The sequence below is a fragment of the Puntigrus tetrazona genome, chromosome 9, assembly GCF_018831695.1.
Source record: "Puntigrus tetrazona isolate hp1 chromosome 9, ASM1883169v1, whole genome shotgun sequence".
NCBI classification, from domain to species: domain Eukaryota; kingdom Metazoa; phylum Chordata; class Actinopteri; order Cypriniformes; family Cyprinidae; genus Puntigrus; species Puntigrus tetrazona.
Genome location: NC_056707.1, coordinates 9,530,325 through 9,550,945, shown reverse-complemented (window position 1 = coordinate 9,550,945; position 20,621 = coordinate 9,530,325). Strand labels below are relative to the sequence as shown.

General features: G+C 38.1%; 1 protein-coding gene across 7 annotated transcripts in view; it reads right to left on the bottom strand.

The window, feature by feature from the left end:
• thsd7ba (thrombospondin, type I, domain containing 7Ba) overlaps positions 1-20,621 on the bottom strand; it is a 123,873-nt gene that overhangs the window by 16,052 nt on the left and 87,200 nt on the right. For 6 of the 7 annotated variants that reach the window (XR_006251853.1, XM_043249639.1, XM_043249642.1 and 3 more), the window contains 8 exons: positions 19,961-20,227; positions 19,534-19,712; positions 10,538-10,543; positions 7,728-7,861; positions 7,449-7,602; positions 5,241-5,382; positions 2,175-2,290; positions 1,782-1,899 (listed from right to left, as the gene is read on the bottom strand). Coding sequence is in view for 6 of the 7 variants with exons in the window: in XM_043249639.1 (XP_043105574.1) it covers positions 1,782-1,899; positions 2,175-2,290; positions 5,241-5,382; positions 7,449-7,602; positions 7,728-7,861; positions 10,538-10,543; positions 19,534-19,712; positions 19,961-20,227 (1,116 nt within the window). In the remaining variant the exon portion in view is untranslated. The remainder of the gene's footprint in view (positions 1-1,781; positions 1,900-2,174; positions 2,291-5,240; positions 5,383-7,448; positions 7,603-7,727; positions 7,862-10,537; positions 10,544-19,533; positions 19,713-19,960; positions 20,228-20,621) is intronic. The other variant, XM_043249641.1, reaches the window with a different exon arrangement.

The following is a 20,621-nucleotide window of genomic DNA, read 5'->3' as shown; positions in this document are numbered from 1 at the left end:
AACTCGATCCTGTAGGGAGATGGTGGAGGGTTGGGGAGGAATGCTGAGAAATAAGGGCTAGAACGAAGAAAGAAAAAAAAAAGGAAAAGCGCAGAGTTCTTTGGGTCTCCCGAGCTCCACTTCCAAATGCATTAAAACTCTGTGTATATATACAACACATAATGAATCCCAAACTCTCGGTCTCAGGCGAGGTGCGCAAGAGACAACACTGCTTTGACACAGACAAAAAAAAAAAAATTCTCTTTTTCCAGCCAGCACAGCTTGCGTTTATTTCTACGCCTGTGTATGTAACCTAAAACACGCTGAGAACTTCCTGTTTGCATTGCCTGAAGAAATCCCATCGGATTTAAAAAGTAAACTGCCTGGCTGAGATAGGAAGCTGATGGCTGAATGAAAATTAATGAAGATTGTGCTGAACGTGTCTAATTAAGAGAAAAACAAGCTGAACTCCTAAGGAGCTGGGTCATTTGAACCATAGGGACCCGGGCTGCTCTTAAGACTAGTAATTAGCGCATTTTATATTGCATGAAGCAATAACACCGTTCCATCAGGCAAACAGGCCAACAAACTCTGAATTAACAACTGCAATTTTCAGAACACTAATGGGTAAAATAAATATTTCCCTTTGACTGATAAATCATTTGGCGTGTTCAGGAAACCAAGGGTTTCGTAACCCAGAGTCATTAACCTGTAAGCCGATCCTTAAATATGATTCATGACATAACATCCATAATTAAAAAGGGATTCCGACATGGCATGTTAATGAATGCAAAGTAAATGCGTACCACCTGATAGTGTGAGCCTAGAGCAAGCTGAGTGTTTATCTCCATGGAACCCGAGTGCACAGGTTTGTGGGTTAGGTTGCATGCAAATGACAATGTGTCAGCTGCAGAGGAATGTTAAATATTATTGCAAACTGTAATTTGCGAGCATGTTTGTCCCGGATTCTTCTAAATATTGCTGATTGCGCCTTCAAACTGAAATGGCTGCTATTTTGGGTTTCCGCCCATAGAAGGATTTGTGACTTCTACAGATGTACTGTACATATACAGTTTTGAGAACTGAAGTCTGCATGTTTTGAGTCAGGGTTACTGTCAGTGAATGGAGAACAATATTTCTAAAAAGAAAACATTTTATTACATAGGAGGTTTTTATGTCTTTACAAAATATATGCGTGTGTACTGTGTATATATTATATATATATATAATGACACACACAGTATTTATCTTGCAAATATTTACATGTATTTACATTTATATAGCTATATTCTTATATTTTATAAAAAAGTGTAAACATAACATATAAGTAACACTTGTTAACTACTAACTATGACCTTTCCCTTTATATTTTTCTTAAATATATACATACATGTGTTTGTATTTATATATACACATAATAAATATACATATTATTTACATAAACTTTTATTTTGGATGTGAATAATCATGATTAATCATTTGACAGCACTACTGACAATATTTAATAGCAACTAAAAATAAGACTTAATGCAAAATAAGTATTAACATACGATATTTGTTTATTATTCAAAAGTGACCTTTGCTTTAGTAATGGCGATAAAAAGTCAGTAACATCTAATTCACAGTAAACTTTTAGTTTTATTTTATTTTTAAGAAACATGTTATAATCTATAGTAGCCTTTTTTTAAAAAAGGGGCTTCCAGATTTTGAGACTCTTGACATCAAAAGCTTTTAAAACACCCGTTCAATGGCATCAGACCTCATTATACATACTGTATAATTAATTACATACTGTGACTCACCTTTACTGCCACAGGTGTGTGAACACTCGGTCCAGGGCGCCCAGTCAGACAGGATGCAGTTAAAGGGACAGTCCACCACACAGTCCATGGCCAGTCTCCACGGTTGAGACAGGCCCAGCTAAAACAAAGGGACAGCCATTAACCCCACGTCCCCTCACCACACACACAATCTCTGTCTGATGAACCAGCTGTGAGCCAATGAGGGGCTATTACTGTAAAAGGCTTCAATGAAAGAATCATTTTCTGGATATGGAGCAATACTGTAGGGAGTTAATGGACAGTCATGGCTGATTTGCAGTGCATGCAGTTGAAGGACATAATAAAATCCCACAGTGCTTAATTCCCCCTCAGAGAACACTTGTATTGAGAGGGGCGGCAGGAAATGAAGGTTACCTCCTCGCACACGCTCAAATCCACCACTTTGCCATCGCTGCGGATGCAATCTAAGAGTCGCGTCCTCGTGCCCTGGCCGCAGATGGCATGTTCGCTCAGCTGACAGGTGCTCCAGTCTGACCCGTAACCGAAGGATACAGAAGCATACACACATACGGGAAACATCAGATCAAAGTGGCATTTAGACATCAGATTCTGTGTCCTTGTATACAGCATTTCAGTTCCTTTCAAATAGCTCTCAATTAAATACAATATCAGGAGCACAAGCCTGGATTGCATGCTTTGATTAGACTTTAACATGCATAATGGGCTAATGTTGTCTACAACCCCTAATGTTGGTTTATGATATTAAGATGCAATGCAATGAAATTTTCAATATTGTCATTCTGACTCGTTCATACTTAACTTATATATAATTTTCAAAATGGTTGGTTCAGGAAGATTTTTAAAGAAATAATTACTTTTAGTAAGGTTGCATTAAATTGCTTATAGTGACAGTAAATACATTTATAATTTTACAAAAGATTTTCATTTCAAACTATTTTTTTTTCTTTTCAACTTTCTATTCTTTAAAGTACTGTGCTGTCCATAAAAATATTAAACAGTATTAAAAATATAATATTAAAAATCTTAAATCTCTTTTCAGCCTAGACAATAATCTTTTTTTTTTCCTGAGCTCCAAATTAGCATATTATAATGATTTCTGAAGGATCATGTGACGCTGAAGATTGAAGTAATGGCTGCTGAAAATTCAGCTTTGACATCACAGGAGTAAATTATTACATTATTTAACTACTTTAAATGATAATAATACATTATCAAGGCAAATTAATGCAGCCTTTGGTAAGTAAGAGACTTCTTTCAAAAAACAAAACAAACAATCTTTCTGACCTCAAACTTTTGAACAGGAGTGTAGTTTTTTTTACAAGCAAAGTAGAATAAAGATTTGCAACGTGATCTGAGGGCAGAAGTTAGGTCGCCTTTACGATGCTAATCTGGTTTTAAGTCAGTCGAATGGCTTCGAGGAGCACTATCAGTATTGATATGATCAGCGATTTCATGGTCTCTGTGCAGTAAAGAGCTTATCTTCTCATTCATATCTCCATGCCCATTTCCTTCATTAGCCTCTATCTGGAGAATTAGTATCTGTCTGCTTTATTGGACGATATTGCAAATGGGGCCATGTCCTACTGAGCTTCATATGGATGGCATAGGGTGGCTGCAGGTGACCGACAATCCAAAGCAGTGGAGCTCAGAAGTTCACATTCTCCGTCAAAATTTAATGCGAAAAGAATAGCGTCAAGAAGATAGGAAGAGTATGAGCGTTTATCTTGCTTGAAACGCGAACTCTTAACATCACATCATATCTATCATATAGCCAAATAATCAAAGACAGTTTGAGCATATGCACTAGATTAGCGTGTTGCTATTATTAGTGCAGTGGATATCATCTCCAAGCACTCAACTGGAAGGTTTCTTCTATGGGCTGCGTGGCCTGTTGTTAAAGATCTGGACTGACGCCAAAAAGAAAGCCATTGTGTCCTTAATAAAGGTAATTTATCAGATCGCCTTTGGGAGTTTGACTTTGTTACTTCACTTTATCCTTTTTGCCACTTTTATCAATAGACAAAGAGCCTGGCCTACACTGGGAATCTGGGGTTCAATATAAAACAATAATAAATAAACAAATAAAACAAAGTATCACAGATGAACACAAGCAAGATTTTTGGATTTTTTCATCTTTGTGAGTCCATATGCTGCAAATATAACTATTTTTTTTAAACACACACCTATTGTTTCATTTCAGAAGACACTGATTCAACAACAGGCTGTAGAAGTTGCCTTTATATATCTTTATAAACTGTAAAAGTACTGTTTGCTTGCATTTTATGGACCCGCAATGATGGATTTATTGATTTTTAAATCTTTGCGGTCATCTGAAGAAATAAATTAAATACTTCTAGCATGGCAAAAGGGTAAATAAACAATGAGAGCATTTATGTAAGTTATTGAATTACTTTAATGATATTTGATTAGTAATGCTAACATATATATTAAAATTAGTGCTGTCAAAATTAGATGATTAATTTTTCCAGTCTAACATTTTTCCAGTGTTAATTTTTTTTAATGTTGCGCTATAAGGTTGACTCTCTTTCTTGAAAATTGTGTTTATTTAGATGTGCTGGATAATCTTCGTGACCACATCACATGTCTGCCGTTATACTGCCGTTATACTCTTCATTTGCACTGGAATGCTGTAAATCATTTCATATTACAGCACAATTATAAGAATATAAACAGTTGTGAGAAAACACAATGCGTGCCAGATCCACGCCACTTTCTTAAGTGGAAACTCTTAAAGAAACAGCAGCCAAAAAATAAAAAAATAAAAAAATAAACCCAATTTTTGTGATGCCTGTTAATCCAATACCAAAAGAAAAAAAGAGGAAAATAGATACATTTTGTAGCTTTAAGTATTCATCTATATTAGGATTTAGTGTTTGATAACATTGTTCAGTTTCTGTATATTCTCTCCTGAAGGATGCTGGTAGCTAAATATGACATTTATTATAATGCTGATGTTTTTTTAAAGCCTAATAAATGCTCGAATTGATGGCTCTCATGTATACTGTAATCTCGAATGGCTATCATCAATGGTCAGTTTTACAGAGACATCAGTATTGGTCATAAAAAAAAATGCTGCTAAACAAATATGAACATGCTGTTTGTACATTCATTTGAAATGTACAAATTTGCAATATTAACATTTCAATAAAAAAAATGTAATGTTAAGTGAAACTAATAATTGTAGTAAAAAAGTCTGATTATTTAATTAATTAAATTTTTTTACCGACTGACAGCACTAACTAAAATTCTTTATATATCAGATTTATCAAAGACAAGGCAGAAATATTGAAAATATCCAAATACCACTCTGGACAACAGGGGCCTTTGAGCTTTAATGTGATGCCTTTAACGCACTGTTGAAATGAATGAGTCATGCAACAGTCATTAGATGCTCATGTTATATTTAGTGCTGTGTCAAGCAGAATGAAAGAGACCCACTGGAGACATTGTAGTTATAATTGAAGCAGGTGCTGTTGAGGCTGCAGGGCTCTGTCTGGTTGCTGTCCGGACACACTCTGTCGGCCACCGGGGGGCGCAGCACGTGTCTCGTCCTCATCCTCACTGTGCTTTCATTACACGGCTACAAATAAATACAGTCGAAATGTCAGGAGGGCTTTTACGGCAAACACATCAAAGTCTAGACACTTTTTTTGTTTTTAAAGTGCATATACATGGGCAAGCTGAGCAATGACCGCTGTGCTGTGTCATGGCGTATTGTAAAAAAGAAAAGAAAAAAAGCCCAGCAGTCAGGCAGCCACATGGTCTTGCGATGCTAAGTGCACTGTTAGAAGCTGTTAGGCTGCAGGCAGCAACTAATCTGCATCTCCATCACTGTCAGACGCTAATGAGACCCTTTAAACGGCTAGCTGGCCATGTGCATGTATCTCGCTATTGGGGAGGCTGATCATCAGCAGGAGCTCTGTTCGGCTAGTGCCACATATCTGTGCACCCAGGTTTTTTGGGAACATTTCATAATTATGTAAACCCGAAACTAATTAAACAAGCTCAATCACCGAACACTGGTGTTTGACATGTTCTCAGTGCTGGCTGAGCGCTTTGACACAGCGAAGAGAACAAACATCGCTTGGAAGCGAGAGCGTACAAGGTAGAATTGCGATCTAATGTGATTAGCGTAGAGACCAAATTATGCTGAAATGGCTTGGCAGTCTTGTGTAGGTTGGGCCGAGCCAGGATAACTCATCCAGTTTGTTTCTGATTTGTTGAGTGCGAATTGAAGAGCTGTTTGCACTTCAATGAGTCAGCGGCCCGATGGCAAATTGTATCTAGGGTAACTTTTTATGCACAACATTAATTAGAATAACAAATGCTTCATTACTACTGGAGGTTCATCTGCATACTGATTTCAGTTGTCTCCGTATTCTCTGTTTGAAATTTCGACGCAGGAACTCTGGAGAACTGTATGAAGATTTGACTTGCGAGGCAGCATTAATGTGAAATATTCAAATAGATGCAAAACATCTCCACACTCTCTTATGTCATGGCCCAGGCTGAGAAAGGATCGTGCAAAAATATACTGTAAAACATTTCTGTTTTTAATTCACAGAATGAATAATCTCTCTAGAGACATACTTTTTACGAGCTCATAAACACCAGTGCATAATTTCCACCTACAAAACAATGTCAACGGCAGCCTTACTGAAGACAGCTTGGAGCAGTATGATTGCTGGTCAAATGTTAGTGGAACATGTCCATAGTTAATATGACCTTTCATAACTAATAAGCATGCTTATAAAAAAAACACACTTCGGGATAAAAGATGCAGATCGCATTGTTTCCGAATATGGTCATTTCATTAATATTGGCCAATATATATAATACAACTTATAATATCCTAACAACATAGGATCGATTTATTCAAATTTTATACAATCAATAAAAGAAACGGCACCACTTTCTGTCCTTCCTATGCTCATAATAAATTAATGCGGCATTTAAATTATTAATAAGCAAGTATTACCGTTCTATAAGTCTACATTCTTGTGTAGATTTTAATTGTTTTAAAAGGTTTTAAAAGTTTTTAGTGTTTTACTCATTTAATTATACAACTCGATATTTAACTCACACTACCGCTGAAAATGTTTGGGGTCGATATGAAAACATTTCTACCTTTATTCAGAAGGATGCATTAAAGTGATCAATAGTGACACTTTTATGCTGTTACAAAACATTTCTATTTCAAGCAAATGCTTTTCTATTCATCGAAACGTATTACACTTTCCACAAAAATACTGAGCAGGACAACTGTCGTCAATATTGATAACAACAAGAAATATAAATAAACTTAACATATTAGAGTGATTTCTGAAGGATCACGTGACACTGAAGACTGAAATCCAGCTTTGTAATAAATTACATTATAAAATATATGAAAATAGAAAAAACACTTGTCTTACAGTATTATACAATATTACCGATTTTGCGGCATTTTGGATAAATGCAGTCTTTGCGAGCTGGTTTATAAATGTTAGGCAATCTTGCCAACCCCGAACTTTTGCACAGTGGCTAAAGTGTCCAAAAGTACATGAATACTTTTTGGGGACACTGTATGCTGGTCCTTGCATCAGAGACACCTTACAATGTTGCTGAATTTTGAAATTGTGCCAGCAGACAAAAAGGACGTCTTACTATTGAACAGGTGCTCCATTGACTCCACTGAGACTTCACGCAGTCATTAGGGCACGGCAGGACGCAGGTCTGAGCTTGGGGAGGGATTTCATCCTGGTCACAGAGGGTCTCATTCACACCGCTAACCAGATCCTGGCTTCCGCGCCTCACACACCTGTCACAGCCGAAGCACAGCAGAATGAGGATGTGGAGGACGAGGGTGGCAGACTGGAGTGGGTCTTGACCCCTAAGAGAAGCATCTGTGATGGAGTTACTCCGTGAGAAGGTGTCCTTGCTTACCGAATCTTGCGGCTTTGGACACCCTCACCACAGGCTGGCAGCTCGTCCACTGTGTTGATGGTGCAGACTGACCAGGGGTCTGTTACCCACTCGTACTGACCGCACTCACTGCGACAGGGCACTGCCTCGTACACCTACAGACACACAGAGACAATAATGCACTGATTACAGCAAAATCCATTTAAATATCACCTTGATATTTAAATATCACCTTGATATAGAAGCATGGCTGATTTCAAGCATCAGAGTTGTAGACGTGAACCAAAAAAGCTATCTAACAAAGGAATGCATTTAGGATCTTATGTAATCTCTTTTCTAATTATGAAATTATCTGTAGATGTTAGTCAGAGTAGACACTATCTTTAATCTATTGCAAACAAAAATAAGGCTGTGAGGGACAGACGTACAGTCTTTATGGTTCTCTTGTAGGGACATTTTTCACATCTTTTTTTTGTCAGCATTACCTAGGCTTGAAAAATGCTTGCCAATCAGTCCCAGCAGGCTTTCACTTTTTTTGTACAGGAGAAAAAAGATCATTACGATAGTGGTATAATTAGTCTTACTGACAAAAAGTGTCGTAATTCTGTTGTTCAATTACTGAACATCACCTGTTATTTTTGTAATATTGTTTTTGCAATTAAAAAAAAATCTTAAAATATCGTCAGCAATTGCAATTATCCAAAACATCAAATGTGCATATCCAATACCATAATGCTTCAATCTACTGCTGAAATCAGGCATTATGAGGACAAGATGAACATGCATTGTGTTCAGCATTATACTGTATAGTAGTTTAATACTAACATATAATACACTAGCTAGCCTATAGATTTTTTTATTTCACGCAGCCTTTGATTTAAGCCTTTTTGGAAAGACAGATCACAAATCAATGTTTTTGAGAGATAGATATCCTGGGAATTTGAACAATTAATAGGACAGTCTCAAATCAGAACTTTTATTGCTTTTATAACATCTTTCTTTATTTACCTCATAGCTTTGTACGGCCGGTCTCTACTCATTTGACAATAGATTTCCATTCAATACAGCTGGAGGAACATTGAACACATCTTTGTCAGATTGTTCGGGCTCACAGTTATTAATTTATTAACTAATATTGCAACAGAGGAAAAAAGAATAAAGTGCCAACTGGTTGCAAAAATTTAGTGATAAAAGTCTCTATTAACAATTCATTAACTATGACTTTTACCAATAAACTACTAATTTGCTAATTGTTAGTAAGGTAGCTGTTAAGTATTAGGGGTGTAGGTTGCAAAATATGGTCACGCAGACTATTTGAAGAGTTTACTTGCAAAAACAGATGACTCAGTTGTTTAACATTTATAAAAAAATCAAGTTTTTTTTATTGTAATCATGTTTCGACTGTGCTAGTCGCCTGTTTTTTTTTAACCAAGTCAAAATAACCCAACTGCACTTTGATTGAGATTAACTGTAATGCGGAATGAAAAAATAAAATTTCTAAGAATTGTTAAAAAATAAGCTAATTAGCTCGTCATTTGCTTTACAAATATTAATAAATAAATAACTAACTGTCAATTGCATGCTAATTAGCAACTAGTTAATAGTGAGAATGAATCCCTCCCTATACCAAAGTTTTACCAAAAATGATTGGTGAACATCATGTATTGCTGTCGTCAGTCTCTCACAGCATTGTTTTGTTTGCGTCAGATGTGCGTCCGCTCTGATTACGCTCTATGTTTTGGTGGCTGATGACTGGAGAAGGGCTTTGATGTAGCACACACAGGGTATTCTCCTGTTTCTTAACTTCACCGGACACGGATTCATTTAAAAACAAGACCAGAAGCCCAAAACTGTTTTGAAATACTTGGCAATCAATCCATCAAACCTCATAAGGAAGTGGCTGATGAAAACACAGTGAACGAACGAGACTGTACGTTTATAGCTTCCTCCCCAAGGGGATATACAGACCCTAACACACACTCTCAAAATATCCCATCTGGCCCTGCAGCTGCTAAAAGCCCCATCAGCGCTCTCCTCTTGTCTCCTCTCGTCTCTCCTCATCTCCTCTCCTCTCCTTTAATGAGTGTCATTGAATTTCCAATTACAATAATCAAACAAGTGTTAAGACGATGCTCAAGATGTGAGAAGTGAGTGAAAAGATGATGAATGAAATTGGCAATAAATCTACTGAAGCATTAAAAAAGGGTAATTTCATTAACATAGACAAATATCAAGCTCTGCAAACATGACAATATCAAGAAATGAAATTGCCACGTTAAGAAACAATCATTAATTCAGCAACACTCATCAACAGCAGCAAACAATTTTATTTAAAAGCCCTTAATGGGAAAAGTCAGTTTTATGGCACGCCTGACAGTTTTTCTATGAGGCTCTAATAAAAATCCAACCTGTCGTCTGGCTTTTACAATGCAAAGGCGGCGCTCGGATATTGCATGTTAAGGAAAAGTTCTTTAAATAGCACAAATATAGGATTTTATTCTCCTCCAATGCAACTTTTACTGCCTAGCTCTCAAGTGGAGGTATTTTAAGAAAAATAAACCAGCTATGCTGCTCACAGGTCAGTAACTGTAACCTCTTGGAGCATGTAGGTACTCTGGGCCGGATAATGAAGTCCCCTGATCCTTCTCAAATGTCAGTTGAAGGGCCAGAGACGACATGAAAATGTACTTCATACTAATTCAAATCTCAGCCAGTCCGTGATCAAAATACACTAGCGCTCCTCTTATTCAGAGAAGGGCTGGGGCCACGGAGGCCAGCGGGGCAGTGGGGTTAACAGATGCACAGTGAGAAACACACAATGAGGCACTGACCTGAGCCTTTGAAGATGTCCGTATTAGCAGTGCATGACAGGCAAAGGAGAGAGAAGAGAAATGATATATATATTAGTTTTGAGCTTTAACTTCTCCTGTGCAATAGCCTGTTGCTGTCTGGACTAGCCAAGCAACTCCCTTCAACAAATTAGGAAAGTATAGAAGAAATTTAATGCAGATTTTGTGGCTATGTGTGCGTGTGTAGCTCTGTTTATATGAAGGATGAAGATGAAGACAGTAATGACCGAGGTAAGCTGCCAGATTGAAAATGTAATTAACTTTCCAAACTGCATAAATATTCAAAAGTCTTGAAAACAAATAGTGTTTCACACTGCAGGGAAAGCTGACCAGAACTTTAAAAATGATTTAAATCCTCCAGAACTTCCATTATCTTCGACTTGATGTGAACTTCTGTGTGAAATTTATTACATTAGATGCAAAATAGCTAAATAAATGGCATTTCAGATGTGGAAAAAAACCTTTCTGAATTTATATAACGTACTGTATAAAATTAATACAAAGCCTACTAAAAAAAAAAAAAGTCAAATTGCTCAAAAAACGTGAAGATACATTTGAGAAAAATAACATTTGTAGATTATACTTTGTTTGTTATTCTGTATCTAATGCAAAAACATTCATTGAATTTTAAGAGTCCAAATGTTGTTTCAGGCCACTGTAAACATAAAATATATTCAGTAACAAAAACCAGTTTAAATAAATTAAACATTCAGTCATGTCTTTCTGAATATTTTACACAATATACAGACAGTATACTATATATTTTTAATATAACACTGCAAGATATTGTATTATGTAAAGTTCTAATATTATTTATTCATACAGCACGTTTTGGCTATCAAGAAGATACTAAAAGAGAGCAATAATTGCTGTGCATAGTGGGTCAAAGCAGTGCTAAAAGAGCACAAAGCAAACACTGAGGGCATCCACAGTGTATATAATATATGCACACCCCCACACACACAGAGCCCTAACGTGAGAGCAGCATTCACACGAGCAGCAGAGACGACAGTGGTAAGCCTGGCAGGCAACTCTCGACTCTATAAATCTCTTTAAGTGTCACAGCCTGACTCAAACTTCAAACAGATTGGGCCATTACTGTCTCCTGGCCCCTGGAAACAGACAAAACAATCGGGGTACACTGAAACACAGCGAGATAAATGCTACCACGGTGATGGCTTCTAATACACTTAAGATGATGCTCTGATATTGAAACGCTGATACTAGGCAAAAACGGGAGACAAAATAAAAGGATGAGATTTCACGAAGTATCGGCGAACAAAAGGGCAGACTTGGCGTGCTCACATTGAAGCTTTAAAACAATGTTTTAGGACATCCCAAGACTATATGTGATTATCTGACAGCTGCCAATAAAAGATCTGATAATATTCAATTCATTTTTTGTTGTTTTGTTTGACAACTGAACCAACCCTTACTTACTTTAAAGTCTCATGACTTCTGTGATTTTGACTTGAAACTAATGGCAGATGGCAAGATTTTCAGTCCAGAGTGACTTAATTTCTTTCATTTTTAAAAAGTTGAAATATAGCTTGAGTAATATTGACTGCATTCGTTGTGGGTTTTTTTGGAGCTTGACAGTTTGGTCAATGTTTGTTTTATTGCATGGGTAAACATAAAAAAAAATCTTTTTGCTCAGTTATGACAAGTATAAACTGTACCGCACTTTTCACAATGTATACAGACATTTAATATATATTTTTTTAATTCTAAGAAAACGTAATACTTAATCAGAAGTGGTAGTATCAGTTATTTTAAAGCAAATAATATATATACCACAGTTTTCACAAAAATGTCAAGCAGCACAACTGTTAACACTAATAATAAGAAATACAAACAAATGATAAATGATTTCGGAAGGATCATGTGATACTGAAAATTAGGTTTTGCATCACAGGAATAAATTACATTTTAAAATGATATTAAAATAGAAAACAGCTATTAAATTATTTTAAATGTAAATTATATTTCACAACAGTATTGTTATACTGTATTTTTAATCAAATAAATGACTGATCAGATTTCTTTCAAAATATTACAGAGTTTTAAACAGTAGTGTATACATTATCTCAAAGCAACTTTACAGAAAATAACGCCTTTAAAAGCCCCAGCTAGCAGCCAAGGACAAGACATGAAAATGAAAAACTCCTTAAGATGCTTAAGTAGAATGAGGAAATGGCATCATCGTCTGGCGGGCGCATATTTAAATAAATCTCCACATGATCCATAATCATGTAATCTTTTTGTCATAAGGGTCTGTAACTAAATGAGGCCGAGTAATGATGAACGATTCCTTTAAACTCCACCGAATGATCAGATACAAACAAAATTTGTCTTGACAGGAATCATTTCAGTGTGGCAGATTATTCACAACCACAGTCACAATTCCATTTCTCAGTGCAATAAAGGATCTGAAACTGTGGAGGAGTTATTATAAATGCACAATTTTACTGCTAACTCAATAATTTCAACGACTCCACGCATACACACACATTTTTAAGCGACGATTATTACCTCTCATACCTCTGTATTAGTCCTTGATTCATTGCAGATTTAAACACTAAGCAGCTATTCATTCTAATACCAAGAGCTTTCATTGGATTAATGCTAAGAGTTACATTTTTGACCTGTTTCCAACAAGGGGATTCCATGGCTATCAGATGACAAGTGACGCAGTTCTTATTTCGTTATAATTAGTTGATAAAGTGAAGGCTAACCTTTGTAACACAGCTAAACGCTCCAGGCCATCTGGACTGCAGGAGGACTTTCACAAAGCTGGAAAGACTCCAAGAGCAAATTGAGCACCACACCACTAGGGACCAAACAATATGCATATTCAAAACGACTGTGTGATTCAGAAGACTATCATAGAAGGAACAAGAGCGCGAACACCGACCACATGGGTTTTACAACTTTTACTCATCTTCTCAACCTGTTGTAGATTGGAGCGGTTAGTGGTGGCTATATTAATGGATCATTCACCTATATTTTCTCAATTTTCACAGCATTCTACACCCAGGTCACATGACCCCAGAGGTCTGTTGTCATCACTGTGCCCTGATCGAATTGCTTCAGAAGACACAAACTACTGAACTACCGGATTACTTTTACAGTGCCACTAAGATGATGGAAATGCGAACGGATAGCTTTGTACATTATAAAGCTCCTTCGTGCGAAAAATCACAGAAACAAATTCCACCTGGCTTGGCTGTGTGGCGATAAATAAAGATTCGCTGACGCTAATCTAATGCTAGCATTGTCACTGCGAGCAAGGAATCTTTCACCCTTTTACGCCTCCTCTTGTTGAAATGTTCTCTGATTATAAATGAGTCCAAGCGCGATTCAAGCTCATAGGATAAATAACAGCTCCTCTGGCATCAAACACATTTGAGCGAGTGTGTGAGAGAGATGTGGAGAAACGCTGTGGGCCACTCATTAATGAAGTGAAGCAGCTTTTGCCCAAATCAAAACATCAATCTCCAAAGACCTCTCTGCTAAACAAACCTCCAAGTCAACAATTTGACAGGGAGTATCAAAGCATAACATCTCTTTCGCCTAGTCGTTCGGCACAAATACAGTACATTTTCCCACAGTTGGAAATGCCAGATATACACGCAAAGCCTAAATGAAAAACATATTGATTTTGTTGTATTCAATAAAGGAAGCTGTGATTGTTTCAGCATGGGGGCAGAGCACCGCAGTTATGGCCATAACCGGCGAGCAGCAACATATTTTGCCCGAAATGCACTTGAAAACTGTGACACATATCATCATCTGTAAGTGGCTGAACTCTGCACCAATTATGGAGGCGGCAGTGAGGGGGAGAGCAGCTTTCGTCTGCGTATTTCCACTCTTGTTTCCAGTTAACAAAAGAAAATGTCACACACTTTTAACCGGTCAGTCTCAGTCTCAAGAACCCCCAATCACACCCAGGATAAACAGACTCCAGAAGAGTCCCAAAAACAGACCTAAGATTCACAACTAGACACCTTGCCGTATCCTTTACACAAAACCCTACTTAGGAGATGATTTTTATCAGCCTTGGATAAAATTCAGATTTTAATTATTGGTTTCCTTTTATTCTATGGGTATCGATTTTATCGAATAGAATTGGCTACAATGTGTTAAAATGGACACAGAAAGATGAATTTACTGAATTGTAACTCAAACTAATTCAACAGTCCAAAAAAAAGAGGGATTTTATTAGTCAAATGAGTTCTGCAGCACAGCATAATTACACTACTAATTAATTGACAAATTATGCACATTTTTTACAGAGTAGAGTTATTATAGACTTATTTCTGTACATAAAGTGCAATACTGTTAAAAGATCAATTATCAAGTCATCAAAACAAGATTTAATTCTGAATTTAATAGTATCAGTAAATGTCTACCACATTATAACATATCCAGTACAATATTAAACAATCTATCTACACTACTGTTAAAAAGCCTTAAAGACTCTTTTGCTCATGAAGGATGTTTTTATGAGATTAAAATTCATGCAACTTCATGTCTATGAACTCACAGAGAATAGTTGACAAAGTTACTTACTTTTAGTAGAAAGTCTAAAGTGGACTATTAAATAAAGTGTTAACCAAGTAACAATTTTACTACTATTTAAATTTATTGTAAATTAGAGACAAGGAAAACAGGAAACACACAGACGATTATCTGCATAAGAACAGCAATTCGATACATTAAGAACATGAATGTACCAGGTTGCCAACAATAGGTAGCTTTGTAAACAAATCCAATTCTAATTGTAACATGCTGTAATACACAAAAAAAAAATCTGTGCACAGAGGTATAATGTCTTTGTGAGGTTTAACAACAGCCTTTCATCATATTTCCCTACGCTGTAGTGCATGTAATCTCGCAGAGCAGTCACCGCATACAAAAGCATGACAAGATGGTTTCTAAAAGTCTACTTCTGAGCTAAAGACGTGCTTCATTTAGAAGCTGTGGGAGAGGCAGAAATGCTTTATAGGGAGATTGGTTTCTAAGCACAGATTTACAGAGGTTGTTAAATTATGCAAGCCTGCTGAACACAGGCTCATCTCATCAGCAGAACAGTCTGCCTCAGCGCACATGATGGCTACCATATGGTACCCAGCTCTGGAGGTGGGCAAGAAGAATGTTCTTTACACAGCGAATCTAGCACCGAGCCCTCCGCTGCGGGTAAAACAGACTTCAAACTGCGGCGGAGACTGCACCAGCCCTGAGGAAGACTGCATCTGTTGCATCTGATAGAAACATCACTGTTTTCCACACTTAGTAATGAGGACCCTACACATTATAGCAAGTGCCAGAAAATGTCATGTCACAAGCGATTCTGAAACATGGACTATTACACACAAATGAGTACAAGTCATATTTGCGAGGTTGATACTGCTACGCACTGCACAGTAATGAAGTACAAGGAGTTATTTGGAAGAGAGGCAAGGAAATATCAATGTTACAGAAGAGCACTCAGATCTTATTTGACCGTTTAAACTAACTGAAGAAAATGCTGTTCGAAACCAAAAATGAACAAAGCTCTTGCGGGCCTGGAAAGGCAATTAATCACAGAATTTTCCTTTTTGGTTAAGCTATCCCTTTAACATGTGATGGCATCTCTAAAACAATAGCTAAACCAATCGGACTATTGTTTATGGATTTTTTTTCAGAATCAGGAGCATGTGCCACTAATGTAGCCAGCTTCTGCATAGTTTAAATTACAGATCAGTAGTAAGAGACAGCATAGGGATGACATCCCTTCATGCACAACCTCCTCCTGCTTCCATCACAGTGGCTGATCATCTGTACAGAATGAGGCGAGATAAGAATATCAATCACATCTCTGTCGAGTGACTCACTGTGGGGAAGGTGCAAGAGGAAACATCTGGAGAAGGTCGCGCATCATCCCGTCTCCCATTTGGCGAGGCTGACGGCAGACAATCACAGGGCAAATACGGTCAGAATCATCAGCATTTATCGGCATAATGAGATGGAACGCTCTTGGATTGACGTGTGGTAAGCTGTAACACTGCTTAAATAAGTTTAAGGAGAAAGGAAAAAAGGAAGGAGAAAGAAAAACCGGAACGCTGGGTTCCCACTAAAAGCTATGAGCGTCAGGAAGAAGGCGCTGCAGCCCTACACCTGTGTTATGTCCTTACAGGGCGAGCATGTCAGACAGCCGATCAATAGATAAGTGGTGGAAAGACAGGTCTGGTCAGCTGTTTACTAGTCCGAATGGGAGCTGGAACAATCTAGTGATTGTGACAGGCCTCTCCGAGCCTGTAATACCCGAAAGCCTAAATAATGAATGAATGCAGAGCACTGCCCTGCTCTTTGACTCACAGCAGAAAGCCACACCGGGGAAAGTGAGGATTGCTTGTTAAAGGTAGGGGCCAGACAGCCAGAGACAGATTATCAAAGACACATAACAAGCCAAAGCTTACAAGGAACGTGGCGTGTTAACAAAGTTTCCTTACCTAGTCCTGTTCCAAACAATTTACTTAAAAAGAATCCGACATCAAAGCCCACTCCAGACATGTGACCTGATCTGCTGCAAATTACATGAATTTGATGTGACAATACTGAAATGTCAATTTAAAGCGTTGATAGTGCACAACCTGATTTTTTAGGAAAATGTTTGCCAGCCCTGAATTACACTTTAAAATGCTTTGAGCATGCCGCTACGAACCATAAACTGCGCTAATAAGGTTTTCGATTGTTCTTGGACCAGTAATTTCAACACAAAGACATTCACTCTGCTTTTCTTACTCTTCAACCCTTAGAATAGAAAAATCCATAGGATTTAAAGAATAAAACAAACATATTAATGTTATAATAAATGTTAACATTTCTAAATTGTTCGTCTTTAATATCAAGCACAAAATGTGATTCACATTTTCTAGACAGTGACTAGATTCAGGGATGTACAACATTTTATCCAGTTTTGGTCAAAGATCGCACTGCTGGAGTTAGACAAGAGGCTGAAGGTCTGAAAAGAAAAACTTGTACTTTAGGATCTTACTAAAAAGACAAAAACAGACATGAAACAATGCCAGTTTAATTACATTTAATCTAAACAACAAATGTTGATAGATGATATATGAAGCATAAGATGCATAATTAAAGCTTCCCAGTTGTGCAGTAAATTGATTATATTAATACTGATCAAGACTGAAAAATATGAAAATATTTTGTGCACACGTAGCAATGTGGATGCCACAAATAGTGAAATGCTATTTAAAACAAAAATGTCATGTACCACATCGAAAGTGTAAATATCTTTCAAAGGCTTGCTTAAAATTGTCAGCATTTTCAGTTTCAGCCTGAATATTCTAGTTTCAATTTTGGACAAAATTTCATTTTGATGCATCACTTTTCAGATAAAGAGCAAATGGAGAGATGTGCTGTAACACCAAGGTCATGGGTTTGATTCCCAAGGAATGCATTAACTGATAAAATGCTATACTGAATGCTTCTGCCAAATGCATGAACGCTTGAAGAAAAAAAATGTAGTCTTCTCCAAAGTTCCAGAATCAGAATAGATCCAACCAGCGAATGTGCTCAGATATACCAAGATACCAAACACTCCATTGAAAATTCAGAAAATTTCAATATGAACTCCAACATTTCCCATCAAACCCTTTTGAGAACTCCATTAAGTCTTCTGAGCTATAAAAGGGCATCCTCAGAGCGATACAATTTTCATCAGGGTCTCTCTCAAACTCAAACACATTCACACACACAAATCCACTGTGGCTTCGGTGGTGACTTTCTACTATACTTATGAAGAAATCTCAATCTCCACACCTTTGCAGAGTGGGCCGCTTCAAAAACCGCCAGCTGCACAGCCTCTCTGCCAAGACCACAGAGCGGCCGTTTGCAAAATGTTAACAGTGAGAGTTCATCTCCCCAAAAGATTGGAGGGGGCATCAGCCAAGGCAAACTCAGACTGTAGCAGAGGGGAATTTGGAGTCCTGTTAAACAGTGGGTCCATAAAAGTTGTTAGTAGGCACTTAACCATCTGTACACACAGCAGCAAAAGAATGCATTTGAATATTTTTCACGCATGCTGCCTCATCTGCATACTGACCTCTAGAAACCAGCATGTCCTCTGCAGCCCATTCCAGCACACACAGCACATTTATAATATCATTTCCCTTTAAAGCGGGGCCCATCTGGGAGCAAGCTGTCGCAAATGTACTCATAGACGAATGTGCCTTCTTTATGCTATTCTTAATAAAATGCGGTTACGTCTAACTCAGACTCAAACAATGCCCTTGCTCATGCATTAAGCACATCATTATTGACCAAATAAGCATTTCTGTTACCAAGATTGAACAATATGCGAGCCATATGTGTACTTTAGAGAGATAAGGACTGGCTCAAGCAATAGCGTTTAACATAACACTTGTACAAACTGTCCTAACTAGCTGACAGCAAAAGGAGGAGAGGAGAGGTCACAAAAAGACAGTCTGCGCTAATGGGCATGTTTTTCTGCAAAGAGTACAAATCTACAGCAATCAGGCAGAGTATTTACAGGGACACTTGTTAGCACCTTTGTGCCGTCTCGCTGTGAGAGACAAACTATTTAAAGGATGAGGAGATTGTGTTTGTTCATATTTTAGCTTCGAGGCTGAAGTACGTTCAGTAAACTGCACTTAATGAAGAGGCATGCATTAACCGGTGAAATGGTAATGAGTTGAATGTTAACCGTGCTGAAAATGCAAAATGTATCTCTAGGCGGCTTAAATATATTCCGATGGGGATATTTCAGGCATTCAATAAAAACGGATGTGTTAAAGGCCCTAAATGAAACAGTTTACATGAGCGATTATCTGAATCATGATGCCTGCGATCATAGACCCTAATGATTCTCATTACTCGCTTCTCACTGATGATCTACCATATGGTGGTGGAAGCCCACAGAGATACTATTTCCCCATTGAGACCGCACATCTCACCTGATTCTTCAGGTCTAGTTTGGGGCATGGCCGCCCACCGTTGAACGGCTTCTCCCGTAGCCATTTGGACCTGATTTTCAGCCCGCTGCCACAGGAGGCGCTGCAGACCGACCACGGTGACCAGTCGCTCAGCTTGCAGTCCAGAGGGCAGGGTATGTGGCAGACCTCTTCCACCAGACCTGCAAAAGAGCATGTCGAGCAATCAGAGCGGCCGGGCCCCTGCCATTCAACATCACGCTAACAACGTTAGCGGAAACACCTGGCGCCGATGCTGAGACCTCCATGTAATTTACACTGACAGTTCAGGGCACCCCACAGCTTCCTATTTGACTAATGACTGCTTGCTTTCCCAACGGAGGAAAAATTACTTGGCTCTTTACTGAGAGAGAGAAAGTGAGGAAAAGGAGATGGAAATGAGCAGACAAACCTGATTCACTGCAGAGGTCTGGGCCAACCAGGTGGGCTTCGTGGTCCAGACAGGCCACAGCGCGATAACGCAAACCGTGACCGCAGTCGCGCACCTCTCGCCGACCCCTCCATCCATGGAGAGATCCTAGTGCCGAGTTCTCCGATAGGATACAAGATGACCAATTACCATATGGCTGAGAAACAAACTCCTCACAGGGACAGAGCTCAGTTTCCACCAGAGGGTAAAGGGCTTCTCGTTGACAGCGGTCTTGCTTCCGGCTCCGACCTGAAAATGGATGGAGAGACAGAAAGAAAGATGGAAAAAGAGAGGGGAAGCAATAAATAAGAGAGACTAGTCATCTGAATTTTAGGTGCCATTTGGATGAAACGTTCAGACAGCACTCATGTGTGTAATATGCTTATCTGTCTTTGAAAATTATTAAAACATTAATGATGTCTGGATGACTGGACCATTATTCATTCAGTTGTCAACTATGGACTGCTAAGTGCCATTGCAAACATCCCCTGGGAACGATTAGAGAACTATTCTGAGTAAACTGAAATGGAAACGCTTAGTGACGGAAGCAGGAGTCACAGAAGAACTTCAAGCAAACATGCAGCTCTTTCAGCACACTATATATGATAGAGCAGACATGTCCAATCCTTAGCTCCAACTTTAA